The sequence below is a fragment of the Pituophis catenifer genome, unplaced genomic scaffold (assembly GCF_029215685.1).
Source record: "Pituophis catenifer annectens isolate HBS135680 unplaced genomic scaffold, rPitCat1.0.hap2 SCAF_10, whole genome shotgun sequence".
Classification (NCBI taxonomy): Eukaryota; Metazoa; Chordata; class Lepidosauria; order Squamata; family Colubridae; genus Pituophis; species Pituophis catenifer.
Genome location: NW_027256890.1, coordinates 26,949,599 through 26,966,251, shown reverse-complemented (window position 1 = coordinate 26,966,251; position 16,653 = coordinate 26,949,599). Strand labels below are relative to the sequence as shown.

The 16,653-nt window shown below is 48.9% G+C and overlaps 1 protein-coding gene across 2 annotated transcripts in view; it reads right to left on the bottom strand.

Moving 5' to 3' along the window:
- Positions 1-16,653, bottom strand: part of SMG5 (SMG5 nonsense mediated mRNA decay factor) — a 53,179-nt gene that overhangs the window by 12,477 nt on the left and 24,049 nt on the right. For both annotated transcript variants that reach the window (XM_070951599.1, XM_070951601.1), the window contains 8 exons: positions 16,391-16,459; positions 14,500-14,708; positions 12,692-12,829; positions 9,363-10,091; positions 6,959-7,128; positions 6,286-6,361; positions 3,651-3,826; positions 2,277-2,435 (listed from right to left, as the gene is read on the bottom strand). In XM_070951599.1, the coding sequence (XP_070807700.1) occupies positions 2,277-2,435; positions 3,651-3,826; positions 6,286-6,361; positions 6,959-7,128; positions 9,363-10,091; positions 12,692-12,829; positions 14,500-14,708; positions 16,391-16,459 (1,726 nt within the window). The remainder of the gene's footprint in view (positions 1-2,276; positions 2,436-3,650; positions 3,827-6,285; positions 6,362-6,958; positions 7,129-9,362; positions 10,092-12,691; positions 12,830-14,499; positions 14,709-16,390; positions 16,460-16,653) is intronic.

The window sequence follows — 16,653 nt, the reverse complement described above, 5'->3', positions numbered from 1 at the left end:
TCACACTTCATTCTCTGACACAGGGGTCTGCAACCTTAAACCCTCAAAGAGCCATTTGGACCCGTTTCCCACAGAAAAGAAAACACCGGGAGTCACAAAAACCCTTCCCGTGCCTGACTATTTCTTGAGCGGCCACAAAACTAGCATATGTAGTTGAATTAAACATTCTGTTTTTTTCGGAAACTTTTCTTTTTTTGGATTTATCCATGGTTGGCCTACCAAGGGTTGAAAAGCTCAATAAATCGCGTGCCGGCGGGTGTTGCGCATTGGCGGTTGTGACACATATTTTGAGTGACAGGGAGCCACAGCAGAGGGGTGAAAGAGCCGAGACACTGGTGGGTCGCCCGGCTGCAGCCGATGCTGTGTGTTGTAATGGGCTCCAGGAGGAAGAGGGACGCCATCTCCCCCATTGTGCAGCGCGCTAAGTTTAAGTGCAAGAGCAGCAATCAGCCATGGAGGCGGCGAGAGGAATATGGGGAGACGTGCCCCAGCCAGTGTCTCGGGGCGGAGAAAGTCGCGCGTCTCCCCATATTCCTCTCACTGCCTCCATGGCTGCTTGCTGCTCTTGCACTTAAACTTAGCGCACTGCACAATGGGGGAGACGGCGTCCCCTCCTCCTCCTCCTGGAGCCCATTACGATGCGGAGCATCTCGGGGCAGAGAAAGTCACACGTCTCCCACAAGGGCTGGAAAAAGAGGCAAATAGAGGGGCGCATTGCTTCCGCTCTGAAATACGAAGCGAGTCTCCATCTGCCTCCACCGCCCTTCCCTTCTCAGTGCAGGCGAGGAGTGAGGAGGAGAGGAGGATGAGGGGCGGGGGGGGGGAGCAGCCAGCCGACAAGGAGTCACAGCAGGAGGACGAAAGAGCTTCATTGATCTGGGAACCTGAAATGACTCTTGGATTTAAAATTAAATCAAGCATGTGCACGCAGAAACGCACACACGAGAGGGAGAAAGAGAGAGGTAGAGAGATGAGAGACGGAGAGATGAGAAAGAGAGAGGGGAAAAGAAAAAAATGAGAGGGAGGGAAGCAGGGAGATGAGAAAGGGGGATAAGGAGAAACATGAGGGAGAAAGATGTGAGAGAAAGAGATAAGAGAGAGGGAGAAAGATGACAGAGGGGAAAGATGGGAGAGAGGGAGAAAGAGGAGAGAGGGAGGGAGGAAGATGAGAGGGGGGAAAGATGAAAGAGAGAGGGAGAAAAAGAGAGAGGAAGAAAGAGATGAGAAAGAGAGAGGGGAAAAGAAAAAGATGAGAAGGAGGGAGGCAGGGAGATGAGAAAGAGGGAGAAGGAGAAAGATGAGAGAGGGGGAGAAAGAGATGAGAGAGGGAAAATGATGACAGAGGGGAAGGATGAGAGAGAGGGAGAAAGAAAGAAGGAGAAAGAGAGAGGGAGGGAGAAAGATGAGAGAGAGGGGGGAAAAAGATGAAAGAGAGAGGGAGAAAAAGAGAGAGAGGGAGAGAGATGAGAAAGAGAGAGGGGAAAAGAAAAAGATGAGAGGGAGGAAGGCAGGGAGATGAGAAAGAGGGAGGAGAAAGATGAGAGAGAGGGAGAAAGAGATAAGAGAGGGAGGGAGAAATGACAGGGGAAGGATGAGAGAGAGGGAGAAAGAGGAGAGAGGGAGGGAGAAAGAGAGAGAGGGAGAAAAATGAGAGAGGGGGGGAAAGATGAAAGAGAGAGGGAGAAAGATGACAGAGGGGAAGGATGAGAGAGAGGGAGAAAGAGATGAGAAAGAGAGAGGGGAAAAGAAAAAGATGAGAGGGAGGGAGGCAGGGAGATGAGAAAGAGGGAGAAGGAGAAAGATGAGAGAGAGGGAGAAAGAGATAAGAGAGAGAGGGAGAAAGATGACAGAGGGGAAGAATGAGCGAGAGGGAGAAAGAAAGAGGGAGAAAGAGAGGGAAAAGGATGAGAGAGAGAGGGAGAAAAAGAGAGGGGGAGAAAGAGAGAGGAAGAAAGAGGGAGGGGGGAGAGAGAGGCCTGTTTAAAAGAAAATACCTGGAGCCACAAAACCTGGGTAGGCGTGGCTAGGGGCGTATGTCATGTGACTGGGTGGGAGTGAGTGATGTCGAGCTGGCCACGCCCACCCAGGTTTTGTGGCTCCCGGTGTTTTCTTTTCTGGGAAACGGGCCCAAGTGGCTCTTTTGAGTGTTTAAGGTTGCAGACCCCTGGCCTAGCACATATGTGCGAGGGGAACCGTTTACCTTTTTACATCATATAGGCAACAAAATTGGTTAGTTCTCCTCCTGCCCACATCAGCACCACCCCCTCTGGGCTCACCATGCGGAACTGCGCCTGGGCCTGCTGCAGCAGGCCGTCCTGCTCCGACTGCGCGATGCTGATGAAGATCCCCACTTCCGAGTTGTACTGCAGGATGCTGCCTTGCAAACGGGTGATGAAATGGCCGAAGCTTCGGATGCAACAGATGCGAACCACGGACTGCGGGGAGGAAGAGACGGGGCATCTTTAGGGCAAGTGGGAGAAGCCAGGGGGAGTCAGCCAAGAAGGGCCCTGGTGGCGCAGTGGTTAGAGGGCGGTACTGCAGGCTACTTCTGCTGATCACCGGCTTGCCAGCAGTTTGGTAGTTCGAATCTCACCAGGCTCTAGGATGACTCGGCCTTCCGAGGTGGGTATATAAATCTAAGAGCTAGTGCTATCTATCTATCTACCTACCTTCCTTCCTTCCTTCCTTCCTTCCTTCCTTCCTTCCTTCCTTCCTTCCTTCCTTCCTTCCTTCCTATTGGAATGCAGTATTGCAGGCTAATTCTGCCCAGTCCCAACGGTTCAATCCTGACTGGTTCAAGGTTGACTCAGCCTTCCATCCTTCTGAGGTGGGTAAAATGAGGACCCAGATTGTTGGGGGGCAAGAGGCTGACTCTGTAAGCCACTTAGAGAGGGCTGGAAAGCACTGTGGAGCAGTATATAAGTCTAAGGTATTGCTGTTTTCCTTCCTTCCTTCCTTCCTTCCTTCCTTCCTTCCTTCCTTCCTTCCTTCCTTCCTTCCTTCCTTCCTTCCTTCCCAGTGGTTAAGAGTGTAGTATTACAGGCTAATTCTGCCCGAGTGCCAGCAGTTTGATCCTAACCAGCTCAAGGTCAACTCAACCATCCATCCTTCCGAGGTGGGTAAAATGAGGACCCAGCTCTTTGGGGGCAAGAGGCTGACTCTGTAAACCGCTTAGAGAGAGCTGCAAAGCACTGTGAAGCAGGATATAAGTCTAAGTGCTCTTGCTGTTTTCCTTCCTTCCTTCCTTCCTTCCTTCCTTCCTTCCTTCCTTCCTTCCTTCCTTCCTTCCTTCCCTCCCTCCCTTCCTTCCCTCCCTCCCCAGTTGTCAGAATGTAGTATTGTAGGCTAATTCTGGCCACAGCCAGGAGTTCGATCCTGACCGGCTCAAGGTTGACTCAGCCTTCCGTCCTTCTGGTAAAATGAGGACCCAGATTGTTGGGGGCAAGAGGCTGACCCTGTAAACCGGGGAGGACTGCAAAGCACTGTGAAGTGGGACTCAGCCGCCCTGAGTCTCCGGAGAATGGCGGCATATAAATTGAATTAATTAAATTAAATATAAGTCTAAGTGCTATTGCTACTGTAATCCTCAACTCAACCCAAATCCAACTTTCAGGGTGCTTTTTCCTTTTTAACAAAGGAATCTCCCTCACCTCCTCCACTTCGGTAAGGACAGGCCGGTCCTGCTCGAAGTTAAACCTCCTGTGCGCGTTCTTCAAGGGGGGCAGGTTGCGGAGGGCCACGTCTTCGGGCAGGAGCAAGCAAGTGTTCAAGTCGGGAAGTTCGCAGCCCGACAACATGCTCTTCACTTCGCTGGAGAGAAACAACCCTGCAACAAGAAGGGAGACAATCACCGACAGAGCCTAGAGCAGTGTTTCTCAACCTTGGAAGCTTGAAGATGGGTGGACTTCAACTCCCAGAATCCCCCAGCCAGCGCTGCTGGCTGGGGGATTCTGGGAGTTGAAGTCCACCCATCTTCAAGCTTCCAAGGTTGAGAAACACTGGCCTAGAGGGAGGACAAATCTGAAGCCTCTCTGGGGCCCTTTTTTTAATTCTGAATTTTAATAGTTTTATTCTATTTTGTTATAATATTTATCTACAGGCAGCCCTCAACTTACAACAAACAGTTCATTTACTGACTGTTCAAAGTTACAATGGAACCAAAGAAGGCGACTTATGACTTATTTTTCACACTTAAAGCCGCTGCAGCATCCCCATGGGCATGTGATTACAATTCAGACTCTTGACAACTGACTTGTGTTTATGACCATTGCAGTGTTTTGAAATCACATGATCCTCTTTTGCGACCTTCCTGACAAGCGAAGTCAACGGGGGAAGCCAGATTCGCTTAACAACCGTGTTACTGATTTAACAGCTGCAGTGATTCACTTAGCAACTGTGGCAAGGAAGGTCATAAAATGCGGCAAAATTCACTTAATGAGTGAATATGAGCCTCGGTGGCGCAGTGGTCAGAGTGCGGTACTGCAGGCTACTTCCATTGACTGCCGGCTGCCTGCAATTTGGCAGTTCGAATCTCACCAGGCTGAAGGTTGACTCAGCCTTCCGTCCTTCCGAGGTGGGTAAAATGAGGAGCCAGATTGTTGGGGGCAAGAGGCTGACTCTCTAAACCGCTTAGAGAGGGCTGTAAAAGCACTGTGAGGCGGTATATAAGTCTTAGTGCTATTGCTGTTAATAGCAACATCAATTTTAGGGTCAATTGTGACGATGAAGCCGAGAACCACCTGTACAGCTTTTATAATCTCTATTTGTACAACTGTCCAGACTCACTCTATGAGGGAGATGGGTGGTCCGAGAAGCTTCATCAGTTTTATTTTTTATTTATTTATTTGTTTCCATTTCTATACCGCCCTTCTCCAAATAGGACTCAGGGCGGTGAACAGCCAAAGTAAAAAAAAACAGAGCATACAAAATTTAAAAACAGTATTAAAATAATTAAATATTTTGGCCGTAAATTAAAACAACCCAATTTAAAATCAATTTAAAATTTAACTCAAGCCAGCCCAGCTAGTTGAAATAAATAGGTTTTCAGGGCCCGACGAAAAATCCAGAGGTCTGTTATTGTACGTAACTCTGGGGGAAGGTTGTTCCAGAGGGTGGGCGCCGTCACAGAGAAGGCTCTCCCCCGGGGGTCGCCAGCCGACATTGTCTGGCGGACGGCACCCTGAGGAGGCCCACTCTGTGCGAGCGTACTGGCCGGGAGGACTGATGAATCTTCTTGGGTGAGAAGGAAAATGTCTCTCTCTTCCTCAGGGGAAAAAACAGTCCAGTTGCCTTTGGAAAAAGCCCCTTTGGGACAACTATGAGCTGGTTGGCTGAGCATCTCCACAGATATGAAGGGAAGAAGGGCTCTTTCTGACCAACCTCTGCCACCAGAGATGCTTTAAAACAGGGGTGCCAAAGTCAAGGCCCGGAGGAGGGATCTGGCCAGCCGGGTGTTTATATCTGGCCCGCAGGGCTGCCCCGGCCCGTGGTACCTCTGCCAGCAAAAACGGAGCTTGAGAGGGCCACACGCAGCCCTCCCAAGCTTCATTTTCACTGGCAGAGGGCTGCCGGAGGCTGTCACAGCCGAAAACGAAGCTCTGGAACCCAGCCAGCATGCTTTAAGATGGGTGGACTCCAACTCCCAGAATCCCCCCCCCAGCCGGAGCACTCGGGCTGACACGAGTGACGTCGAGATGGCCATGCCCACCCTGGCCAAAGCCACCCCGGCCCCTCGGAAGTCAAACGTAACCCTGATGAGGCCCTCAATGAAGTTGAGTTTGACATCCCAGCTTTAAAATAGGAGCCTGGTTTAGCTCAACAGACAGAAGCACTGTAATTTAACACCAGCTGTCTGCAATTAAAATAAGATCGAATCTCGCCAGGCTCAAGGTTGACTCAGCCTTCCATCCTTTCTAAGGTAGGTAAATTGAGGACCCAGTTTGTGGGGGCAATAAGCTGACTTTGTATAAATATGCAAAAGTATGAAGGCTATTGCTTAACGCATTGTAAGCCGCCCTGAGTCTCCGGAGAAGGGCGGCATATAAATCAAATTAAAAAAAAAATGTTAACTGCCAAATGGGCTTGAAAAAGAGGCTGAAGGAAGGGACAAAACAAAACGAAACGAAACGTCCTGCCCATGAGCAGATTTGGAGAATTGGACCGTAAGAGGAAGCATAAACCCATTAAGCAAATAGTGAAGGCTGAATCACACAGGTAAAACATTTTCAGAGACCGGGGGGAGGGGGGAATAATGAAAGAAAAAAAGAGAATTTAGTAGAAGGGTACCTGAATCTTGCAGGTCTCCCGCTGAAGGAAGCAGGTTCAGGAGGACCGAAAGTCGATTCCATAAACTCTGGGAACTCTGCAAGGAGAGAAGGTGGGAAACAAAGGGAAAATCTGAATACTGGAGGATACTCAAGGAGACTTTAGGTCTCACCAGGGCATTCAAAGTCTTCGCTTCAACCGCGAGGTTGGCTTCTTCCTAAGCTAGAGCATCAAATTATTGGGAGGATAAAGTGGGAAACCTTTCAAGGCTCAAATAATGTGGCTTTTAATGACTGAATCTCAACAGACCTTTAGCTATACAATTTGGGATGGACATCCTTGGAATGGTGTGGGAGTGGGAATGGATTTCCAGAGGAAAAATTGCAGGCTACAGGAACCATTTGCACCACTCAGGCGATCCTGAGGACAGAGGTAAACCTCCAGGTGACATCAAGGACTCTCTAAAAGGATGCAAATGACCAGCTGTCTGCAAGGAGTATAAATTCCTTCCATTCCCCACCATCCAGTCAGAGCTGAAGAAGCTTCTTGGATGAGAAGCGAAACGTCTTCGAAAGAAAAAAACAGAAAGTCCAGTTGCCTCTTGAAGAAAAAAGCACCTTTGGGACATTCAAACACAAGGCGGCAAAAGAGGGGGGAGGAAGAGAGGCTTCCGCAGGTGCTGAGAGCCACTCACCTGCGCACACATGATGATGAGGTCGGTGTTCGTTCTCAGCCAGTCCAGGAACACCTTGACGGTGGGCAGCAACCCTTCGCCGCTTATAATTTCCAGCTTCTCTTGGAGCGAGCGCTCGTTCCGGCAGGATCTGCTGCTGGAGATGCTTTCTTCCGATTCGGAAACATCGTCTTAAGACCAGGGGGAAAAACGGATGGTTAAAACCAGTAGTGAAATGCAAAATTTTGTCCCCACTGCCGGTTCTGTGGGCGTGGCTTGGTGGGCGGGGGTCATGTGACCGGGTGGGTGTGGCCAACCTTTTTTTTTAAAAAAAACCTTTTTAAAGCATTTTTTACTACCTATTCGCCTGAACTGGTAGTAAAAAAATGCTTTAAAAAAGTAATAATAAAAAAAAAAGATTCCGATGATCACAGCTGTGCCACGCGATTGTAGGAATCTTTTTTTAAAACTTTTTTAAAGCATTTTTTTTTAAAAAAATAATCTTTATTTACATTTTCCATTAAAAAAGAAAGACAACACATCATATAAATAACAAACAAGACAACACAACAAAAAAAAACCAAGCATACTTATATATAGTACCTTAATAACCTAATATTCGGTACTGTATATCTGTATTATATTCCGGAGAAGACAGAACAACTTGTATGTCTTTACACATCAATTAGGTCTATCCGACCTCACTTTACTTGTATAGTATAAGTTTCTCGATAGATACAATTCCTCATCTAGTTTGGGTTATAATTTCCTCTTCTCTAACCACATATAAAATTTTTCCCAAGATAAACATGTTTGTGTTTGGTCTCTTGTCTTTTAGTTTTTTAGTCGATTTATCTGCTTCCGCACATTCTAAAATCTTCTTTATAATTGCCTCCTCTGATGGGGTATTTTGATTTTTCCAAAGTTGAGCATACGCCAATCTCGCCGCTGTGATAATGTGTAATGTAATGCATTTTTTTTTTAACTACCGTTTTCGCCCGAGCTAGAGCGAACCAGTAGCATTTCACCCCTGGTTAAAACTCAAAAAGAGATTGGGAGAATTAAGCAAGGGCCAAAGAATTGAAGGACTGGAAAGGAGAGGGACAGCTCCCTTCCATGGTGGTTAAGTGTGGCCAGGGGATTATGGGATTAGAATCCAAATACAGGCAGTCCCTCAATTTACGACCGTCATCGAGCCCCGACTTTCTAAGGGAGACATTTGTTAAGGGAGTTTAGCCCCATTTTACGACCATTCGGTTGTTAAGGGAATCGCTGAAGTTAAGTGGTTGTTAAGTGAGTCTGGCTTCCCTGTTGCTTGTCAGGAGGGCGCAAAAGGGGATCGCGGAGCCCCGCCCAGGACATCAGAACGGTCATAAATGCGGGTCAGCTGCCAAGGATTTGAATTTGGATCCCATACACCATGGGGATAGGTGGTAAATGTGAAAAACGGTCGTAAGTCACTTTTCCCAGGGCTGTCGTCACTGAACACACTGTTGTAATTCGAGGACTACCTCCTGTACAGAGACATCCACCCACTAAGATGTCTTAGAGCAGTGTTTCTCAACCTTGGAAGCTTGAAGATGGGTGGACTTCAACTCCCAGCATCCCCCAGCCAGCGCTGCTGGCTGGGGGATGCTGGGAGTTGAAGTCCACCCATCTTCAAGCTTCCAAGGTTGAGAAACACTGTCTTAGAGACTTGTGCCCAGTTTTATAATAGGCCTATATTGTGAATTTTCTGTTGTGGCCCCCCGGGGACCAGCAAAGCTGGCAGCAGAGTCGTACAGTGAGGAGGTTGGGGAGGAACATGGGCCAGTCCTGGGGGCTGGGGAAAGCTTGGGCGAGGGCTCTGTGTCGAAGGCAGAGAGGGAGATAGACAACAGCGAGGCAGAGGAATAGCTGGAGCCCGTTCCCAGCATGCACAGAGCTGCCAGAAGACAAGAGCAATGCCGAAAGCAGGGTCGACTTGGAAGTAAAGCCACACCTTGGAGGTGATTGGCCCCTCCCATAGGAAACAAAAGAGGAGCGAACAGGGGAGCGGGCTTTTGCAGGAAACAATTCGTTCGGTCAGTCGGTTCAAGAGTGGGAAGTTCTGTTCGTGACTCTAAGAGACTCTGTGCCAAGTTTGGCCTTGTGCTGCGCTTGGAAACAAGTTACGTGGCAGCTTGCCAAGCGAGATAAGGTCTGTGTTGATAAACATTCCTTTGAAAAACTGTTTGGACAGGCCTTGCTGACTGTGAATGAAAGGGATTCACAGTCGTGTAATTAAAAGAGGCTTTGCTGGGACCAAGACTCTGCTTCCTGCTTTTTAAGGAAGCCTAGGTCCGAACATTGTCAGCCCGAGAGGCAGATAAACCCAGCTTTCCCCTTTCCCCTGCCCCTCCGTCTGTCTGTCTTCCCCAACCAACCAACTTTCTTTGCAGCTCACCTGGCTCAGGTGCAGCGGGCCTCTCCACGTCCCCATTCACGCAAGGCTTGCCATCTCCTGCCGCCTCCTTTGGGGCGGGCGGCCCACAGCCCGGCTTGAGAAGGACGTTGCTGAAAGTGGGGGCCAGCCGGAAGCACCGCTTGGTCTGGAAGAGCTGCGTGGACATGGCCTGGAGGTTGCTGGCGATGCTGGCCTCACTGCCGCCCAAGGAGCCTGGCCCGTTGGCCACGGGCTCCGGAGGGTCAATTTTGGGGAGGCCGGGGCCCTTCGAGTCCGGCAGCCGACCCCCTTCGCTTGCCACAAAGTCTGGGGCTCCCCTGGTCCCGTTCTTGACACCCCGAGGCTGGCCGTTGCCCCCTTCGGTCTCTGCCTCGGCCTCCTCCTCCTCCATGTCCTCCAGATCCGAGCGGGACTCCTGGCTGTTCATGTCGGAATCGGTCTCCATGTCGAAGGCCGCCTCGGCTTCCTCGTCGCTCTTCTCAGAGCCCGTCTCCGAGGCGCCGCTGGCTTTGGTGGACTCCGGGCTGGAATCCGAGTCGAAACCTTCGCTCAGGTCGCTCTCGTCCAGCTTCTGGGCCCGGCGGCGACGGCGCAGGCAAGAAAGGCGCGAGTACTTCTTTCCCTTTTGGCTGTCATTCTGCCGTGGCTCCCCCGGGGCCCGGTGGCCGCTTGGGTCGGCCTCCGTTTCTTTCTCAACTGAGTTTGCTGTCTCCTGGGCCTCTGGGCCCTCTACAAGGATAGCCAATCACAGCTGCATTTCAAAACCCCGGACACACAATAGATCTTGCCCCCTCCCCACCCCCAGAACTGAGCCATCAATCATTCTGGCGGAAGGGACCTGCTATGGACCCTGTTGGTCAAGGACTCCAGCCGGAAGGGTCCAAGGAGAAGAGCCTTTCCTGTCCTGGTGTCCACCCTCTGGAACACGACATCCCTCAGAGTGAGACCCACCCCGCCCTCTTGGCTTTCCCAAAAGGAAACTCATCAAGGAGAGAAGCAACCTAGAACAAAGGAGAAATTTCCTGACAGTTAGAACAATTAATCAGTGGAACAACTCGCCTCCAGAAGTTGTGGACGCTCCAACACTGGAAGTTTTTTAGAAGAAATTGGACAGCTATTTATCTGAAAAGGTATAGGGCCGTGATGGCGAACCTGTCCCACAGAAATGTCGTACATGCTCGTTGGGGCTGCGCTCCAGAAAAGCCAACCTTCTGGTTTCTAGCGCGTATGCGTGCCCGACAATCAGCTGGCCGATGCGCATGTGCAGGGCGGTTTTTGGCACTGCTGCGCACGCGAATGGATCGCCTGCCGGAAAAGCTGAACTTTCGAGTTCTGGGGCACATGCGCACCCCAACAATCAGCTGGCTGGCACGCATGCACACACCGGTTTTCAGCACTGCCGTGAGAGTGAAGGACAGCTGATCGTCGCGTGCACATGCCCACCAGAAATCTGGAAGACAAACAGGCAAGGCTGCACGTGCTGGTTGACATGGCTTCATGTACCACTTTGGACATACGTGCCATAGGTTCACCATCACGGGTATAGAGGTCTCCTGCTTGAGCCCCTGCTGGACTAGACTAGGTTGGACTAGAACGGGGGCCGCCACCCTTTCGGACCTCCGGGACCACTAACTTCGTAATTTTAAATCCTGCGGACCACTAATATGATCTGCCTAATGACCGGCTGGGTGGGCGTGGCTAGGTGGTCATGTGACTGGGTGGGCGTGGCCAACTTTATGTCACTCACATCGAGGGGCGCCTTGCCAAACTCTACTCACCCCTCCCCTCCTCCCTGCCCGGCCTCCTTAGGGCCCCAACAGGAAAGCAGTTGCTGGAGCTAAGCAGCCACCATGAGAAAAAGTTGGCAAAACAGCTCAGTTCAATTTGGATCTGACCGAGAAGGAGGCTCAGCAGAAGCACCTCACTGAGGACTAGGAGCATAGGCTTTCCAAGCAGAGGGGAGACCTGCGGGAGTGCAAGGCCAGGTACCGGCGCCTGGAGGCTCAGCGGGCTGAGATGGTCAGTCAGTTCCAGGACATGATGCAGTCCTACTGGAACGAGGCCCTCCGGCTCTTCCCCACCAGCGGCTCTTCCCTCCAGCCTTCGCCCAAAGCCCCCCACCAGGAGGCCGAAGCAGACCCCAAGTCGGAATTTCTGCCCCCTTCTGACCCTCACAAAAAGACCCCGAAGGGGGAGACTCTCTGCAGCAACACAAACGTTCATTGCACGTATCCAGCCCATGGGCTGTAGTTTGAGGATTCCTGATTTAGTGCAATATAGGTAATGCAAATAATTTTTCTGCGGGCCACCAAAATTTTCTCGGGGACAACCAGTGGTCCACAGACTACCAGTTGGTGACCGCTGGACTAGAAGACCTCCAAGGTCCCTTCCAACTCTCTTATTCTGTTCTACTCTCTAAAGCACCCGAGGGCAAGACAAGTAGTGACAGGTGAGAGATCATTCTCTTTTGTTTGAAAGAGACTTGTCTAGATGGTGTCCTATTGGGAACCAGGCCGCTGGTTGCACACGCGCAGCTCCACTCACACAAACGCTGCCACAAAGGCTTCCCTTCTCTCTTGTGTGCGCGTACAATGACACCCCCCCCTCACGCAGTCTGGTTCCAAATAGGACACCGCCCGGACCAGTCCCCTATGTCTCTTTCAAACAGCCATTCCCTTTCAGTACAGTCAAACTCAAATAAAATTAGGGGCAATTTCCAGTTTTAGTACAAAAAGGGAGACTCTGAGTTCTAGTCCTGCCCTAAGCATGGAAATCAGTTGGGTGACTTTGGGCCAATCACCAGGAGACGGTGAGTTCTAGTCCCGCCTGAGGCATGAAAGCCAGCTGGGTGACTTTGGACCAATCACCAGGAGACGGTGAGTTTTAGTCCTGCCTTAGGGATGAAAGTTGATTTGGTAAGTTTGGGCCAATCACCAGGAGACGGTGAGTTCTAGTCCTGCCTTAGGGATGAAAGCCAACTGGATGACTTTGGGCCAATCCTCTTTCAGCCCAACCCACCTCACTTGGTTGCTGTTGTAGGGAAAATAGGAGGAAGGAGCATTAGATGCGTTCTCTGCCTTGAGTGGTTTATAAAAATAATAATAATAAAGGTGGCATCTAATTACAATAAATACGTTGCCTTTAGCACTGAGAAACACAACCTGTTAGTCAACTAGGTATCTTGGGGAAATAATTTCTCTGTGCATTGCTCCTAAAGAGCTGGGTCGAGGGGGGGGGGGCCCTCCGGTCTGACCTCCCATCAGCTTTGCCCCCAGGATCAAGAGATGAGCCGTCGAAGAGGCAGCTCTCCAGGGAACGTGTGTCCTTACCGGTGCCGTCGTTCTGGAAGGCTGGAACTGGGTTCTCTCCTTCTTCCAGTTCGGCCTGGAGGCGGATGTTGACATGGTTAATCAGGTGTGAAAAGAGGGCCAGGGTGAAGGCAATAGCCGCACTGTACTGTCTGGAGCCTGCAGAGAAAATGAGAAGCAGCCAGAGTTAGTTTCGTTTGCTTTATTGTCACCGCACGTGGTACAACGAAATTAAATGCCCTCTTCAGTGTACATTATAACTATAAAAATAAAAACACAAACATACATCCTTTACATTCTACAGAATTGAAATTGAAAAGCCGATATTGCACTATACTATAAAATTCAATATGGTTATTGCCCTGGGATAGAAGCTGTTTTTCAGCCTATTTGTCCTTGTTTTTATTGCCCTGTACCGTCTGCCAGATGGTAATAGTTTAAAAAAAAAAAGGGGTGCCCAGGATGAGATGGATCTTTAAGAATGTTTTGAACTTTCTTAAGGCAGCAGGAGCTATAAAGCTCTAAGAGGGGAGAGGGCAAGCAATGATCCTCTGGGCCCTCTGGAGTGCTATCTGCCACTGTGCAATTGGCAAACCATACACAGGTGCAGAGTGGATAAAAATCAATGATTTTTTTTAAAAAAAAAATCAAAAAAATTGGATTTTTTTTATTTAAATCGGATTTTTTTGATTTTTATGGAATTTATTTTAATAAAAAACTTTTGGGGTAAAAATCTATCGTAAGATAGTTTTCTATTTAAGATACATAAATAATTTAGTTTATTCGGCATGAAATGGAGCTTAGTTATGTAGCATGAGGCTGTATATTCTGCAACACTGGGACTATCGGTGAGTCAACAGTGGGTCAAAGGAGTAGCAGAGGTGACAGTTGCTCTTTAAAAATTATGATTTAAATCGAGTTGATTTAAATCAAGCCTTTTTACTAGTGATTTAAATCATGATTTAAATCGTGATTTAAATCAACTTGATTTAAATCAAATCCACCCTCACAGGTGCAATGAGTTAAAAGTTAAAAATCCAAGTTACACCTAGATTCAGAAAAGAACTCTTTGAACTCTGTTCAAAGAACACACAAGGGAGAAATACCTAGAATTGAATAGCCAAGAAGCAGACACAGACAGGGATAAAGATCCAAGAGAGGAATTTGGGAGGCAAGTCAAAAAAAAAAAGCATAGCAATTAAAGTATTGAAGCGGGCAAGAGACGATGGATAGGTAATTTTTCTTTCTTGTTGTTGATCTGATTTGCTTCTCCTTTTTTCTGTCTTTTCTTTTTTTTAGGTAGGTGACATGACTAGAAGTTAGGTAGGATAGAAAGAGAATGCTTTTTAGTAAAGGGTGACATGATTAAAAGTTAGAATAAGTGATAGAAATAAGAGAAGGGGGAATATTAGTGTATATACTTTTATATAATAAAATAAAAGTAGAGAGAGAAAATATGGAATAATTGAATAATGACAGATTGTAACTTAATATAACTGCGCATTATTATAAGAAATATGTAAGTATATACTGTAAGGATCAATCCGGAGCTGTTATCGGCTGCAGGGGCCTTCAGGAAAGCCATGCCGGATGCAGAAGGAGAAATTCCTGAAGGCCTCTGAAAACAAAAAGGAGGCCGGGGAAGACGTGCGCAAGTGAGGAGGGTCGGTGAATGACATCCCCCCCAAAATAAGACTTTTTTGCTGGCAAAAAAAAATAAAATAAAATAAGACAGGGTCTGGTTTTCGGGAAACACGGTAGCAACGCAGAGGTTAGTGATCTGGAACCCGGAGGCTCCTAGCTCTGAACCTGCCAGGTGTGCCACTTACCTGCCCTCTTGAGGCTGTGGACGCTCATCAGGCAAATGACGATCATGCGGAAGATGAGCAGGTCCGGCAGAAAGGAGCAGCCGTTCTCCCACTCCTCCTCCTCCTCTGTGGTGGAGCTCGGGTGGGGTGAAGAGGGCAGGTAGAAAAGGCAGAGGTTCAATTCCTCCAGGACCGACTGGCAGAGGGAGGTCAGCTCCGAGTCGGCAGAACTGAGGGGAGAGAAAAGGCAGAGGCTCAAAGCGCGGAAGTCCAAAGCTTTGTCACAAATTGTGTAAGAGACTCAGCTCGGGAGAGGAAGGTGTGAGATCCTGAACAGGGCCCTCATGGCAAAGCCACAATAAGCCAATGTCCAGAATCTGTCAGGAGAGACAATCTTGAAATGGGGCCCACAGCATCTGAACAAAGAACCCTCAGCGCGCACACACGCACACACAAACACACAACTTCAAGATCACCAGGCTAAACACCTCAATGTTTCCCAAAACATCTCAGATTTGTTGGGCTGGTCAGTACAAGTATTTTTCGCTTCAACCAAATGGGAGTCGAGAGTTTTTCTTCCCGAAGGGATCAGACTGGGGCAGGTCTGACACAAGGTATCATTAATAGCCATGTCATCTAATTTATTGAGCCGCGGTGGTGCAGTGGTTAGAGTGCAGTACTGCAGGCTCCTTCTGCTGATTGCCGGCTGCCTGCAATTCGGTAGTTCAGATCTCAGCAGGCTCGAGGTTGACTCAGCCTTCGTCCTTCCGAGGTGGGTAAAATGAGGACCCAGATTGTTGGGGGCAAGAGGCTGACTGTAAACCGCTTAGAGAGGGCTGTAAAGCCCCGTGAAGCGCTATATAAGTGCTATTGTTATTTTTTTTCCTTCTGTTGTGACTCCGACCCTCGAGCCTGTCCTAACAAGAGGGAGAGGACTCAGAAGGTGAAGGAGAAGATTTGGCAAGACCTCCCTCTCCAGGACCTTCCTCTCTGGCAATGCCTCAGGTTTCCTCCGAAGGCCAAGAGGAGATATGCCAGGAGCAAGGCACTTTGGAGCAGCCGCAGATAGAGAGCAAGGGGGATGAGTTTTGGCTGGATCCCAGACAGCGTCGGAAGGATAAGCGCGCGCAGCAGAGATAGAGACGTGGGCGGGCCAGAGATTGAGCTGAGTCAATGGACCACACCCCACAAGGGATAAAAGGGGGTGTGTCGGCTATTCAGGCCTTGTGACGGACAAATTGAAAAACTCGGAAGTCATATCGTGTTTCTAGAACCCTGTTGCAATCTCTTTTTGGATTTCTTCGGACTGGACTTTGACAATTCTTTGCTTTGAGGAATTAATTTGGTATATCGGACTGAGGGGGAAAAAACCTCCCTTAGTGAGTAAAATCTCTTGGCAGGCAGTTCATGATTCACTGCCAAGACTGTTATCTTATTCCTGACTGTTTGATTCATTAACTCCTGGCTGGCTGTTTGTTTGTGTGCGTGCGATGGGGACAGAACATCTTCCTTCCTTCCATCCATCCATCCTGTTTCCTTCCTTCCTTTTCATTTCCTTCCTTCCTTCCATCCATCCATCCTTCCTGTTTCCTTCCTTCCTTTCCTACAGAGAGGGCTGTAAAGCACCGTGAAGCAGTATATATGTGCTATTGTTATTTTCCTTCCTTCCTTCCATCCATCCTTCCTGTTTCCTTCCTTCCTTTCCTACAGAGAGGGCTGTAAAGCACCGTGAAGTGGTATATAAGTCTAAGGGCTACTGCTATTAGAGTGGCAGCTGTTACGCCATGCAGGGGCACAGAAGTCTGCTGCGGAGTAGACCAGCCCTAGTGTTCCCACCAAGGAAGGGCACCGTTGAAACTTTTCTTAAATAGGTGCACTTACGGCATCAGGAGTTTTCACATTTGAGACTTACCTACTCTTTGGCTGAAAGAGGCTCTGTAAATACATGAAGCTCACCAGTAACCTTTTAATGTCTTTGCACCTGCCGAATTGGAGAGGGTGGGGAAGGGAAAAAAGGGGGGGAGCATTTAGTAGGTTTTGATACAAGTCAAAATTGAAACAATTACTACCAACCTGCCTTCCATTGAGGACCTGTATACTGCATGAGTGAAAAAGAGGGCTGTGAAAATATTTACAGATCCCTCACATCCTGGACATCAACTGTTTCAACTCCTA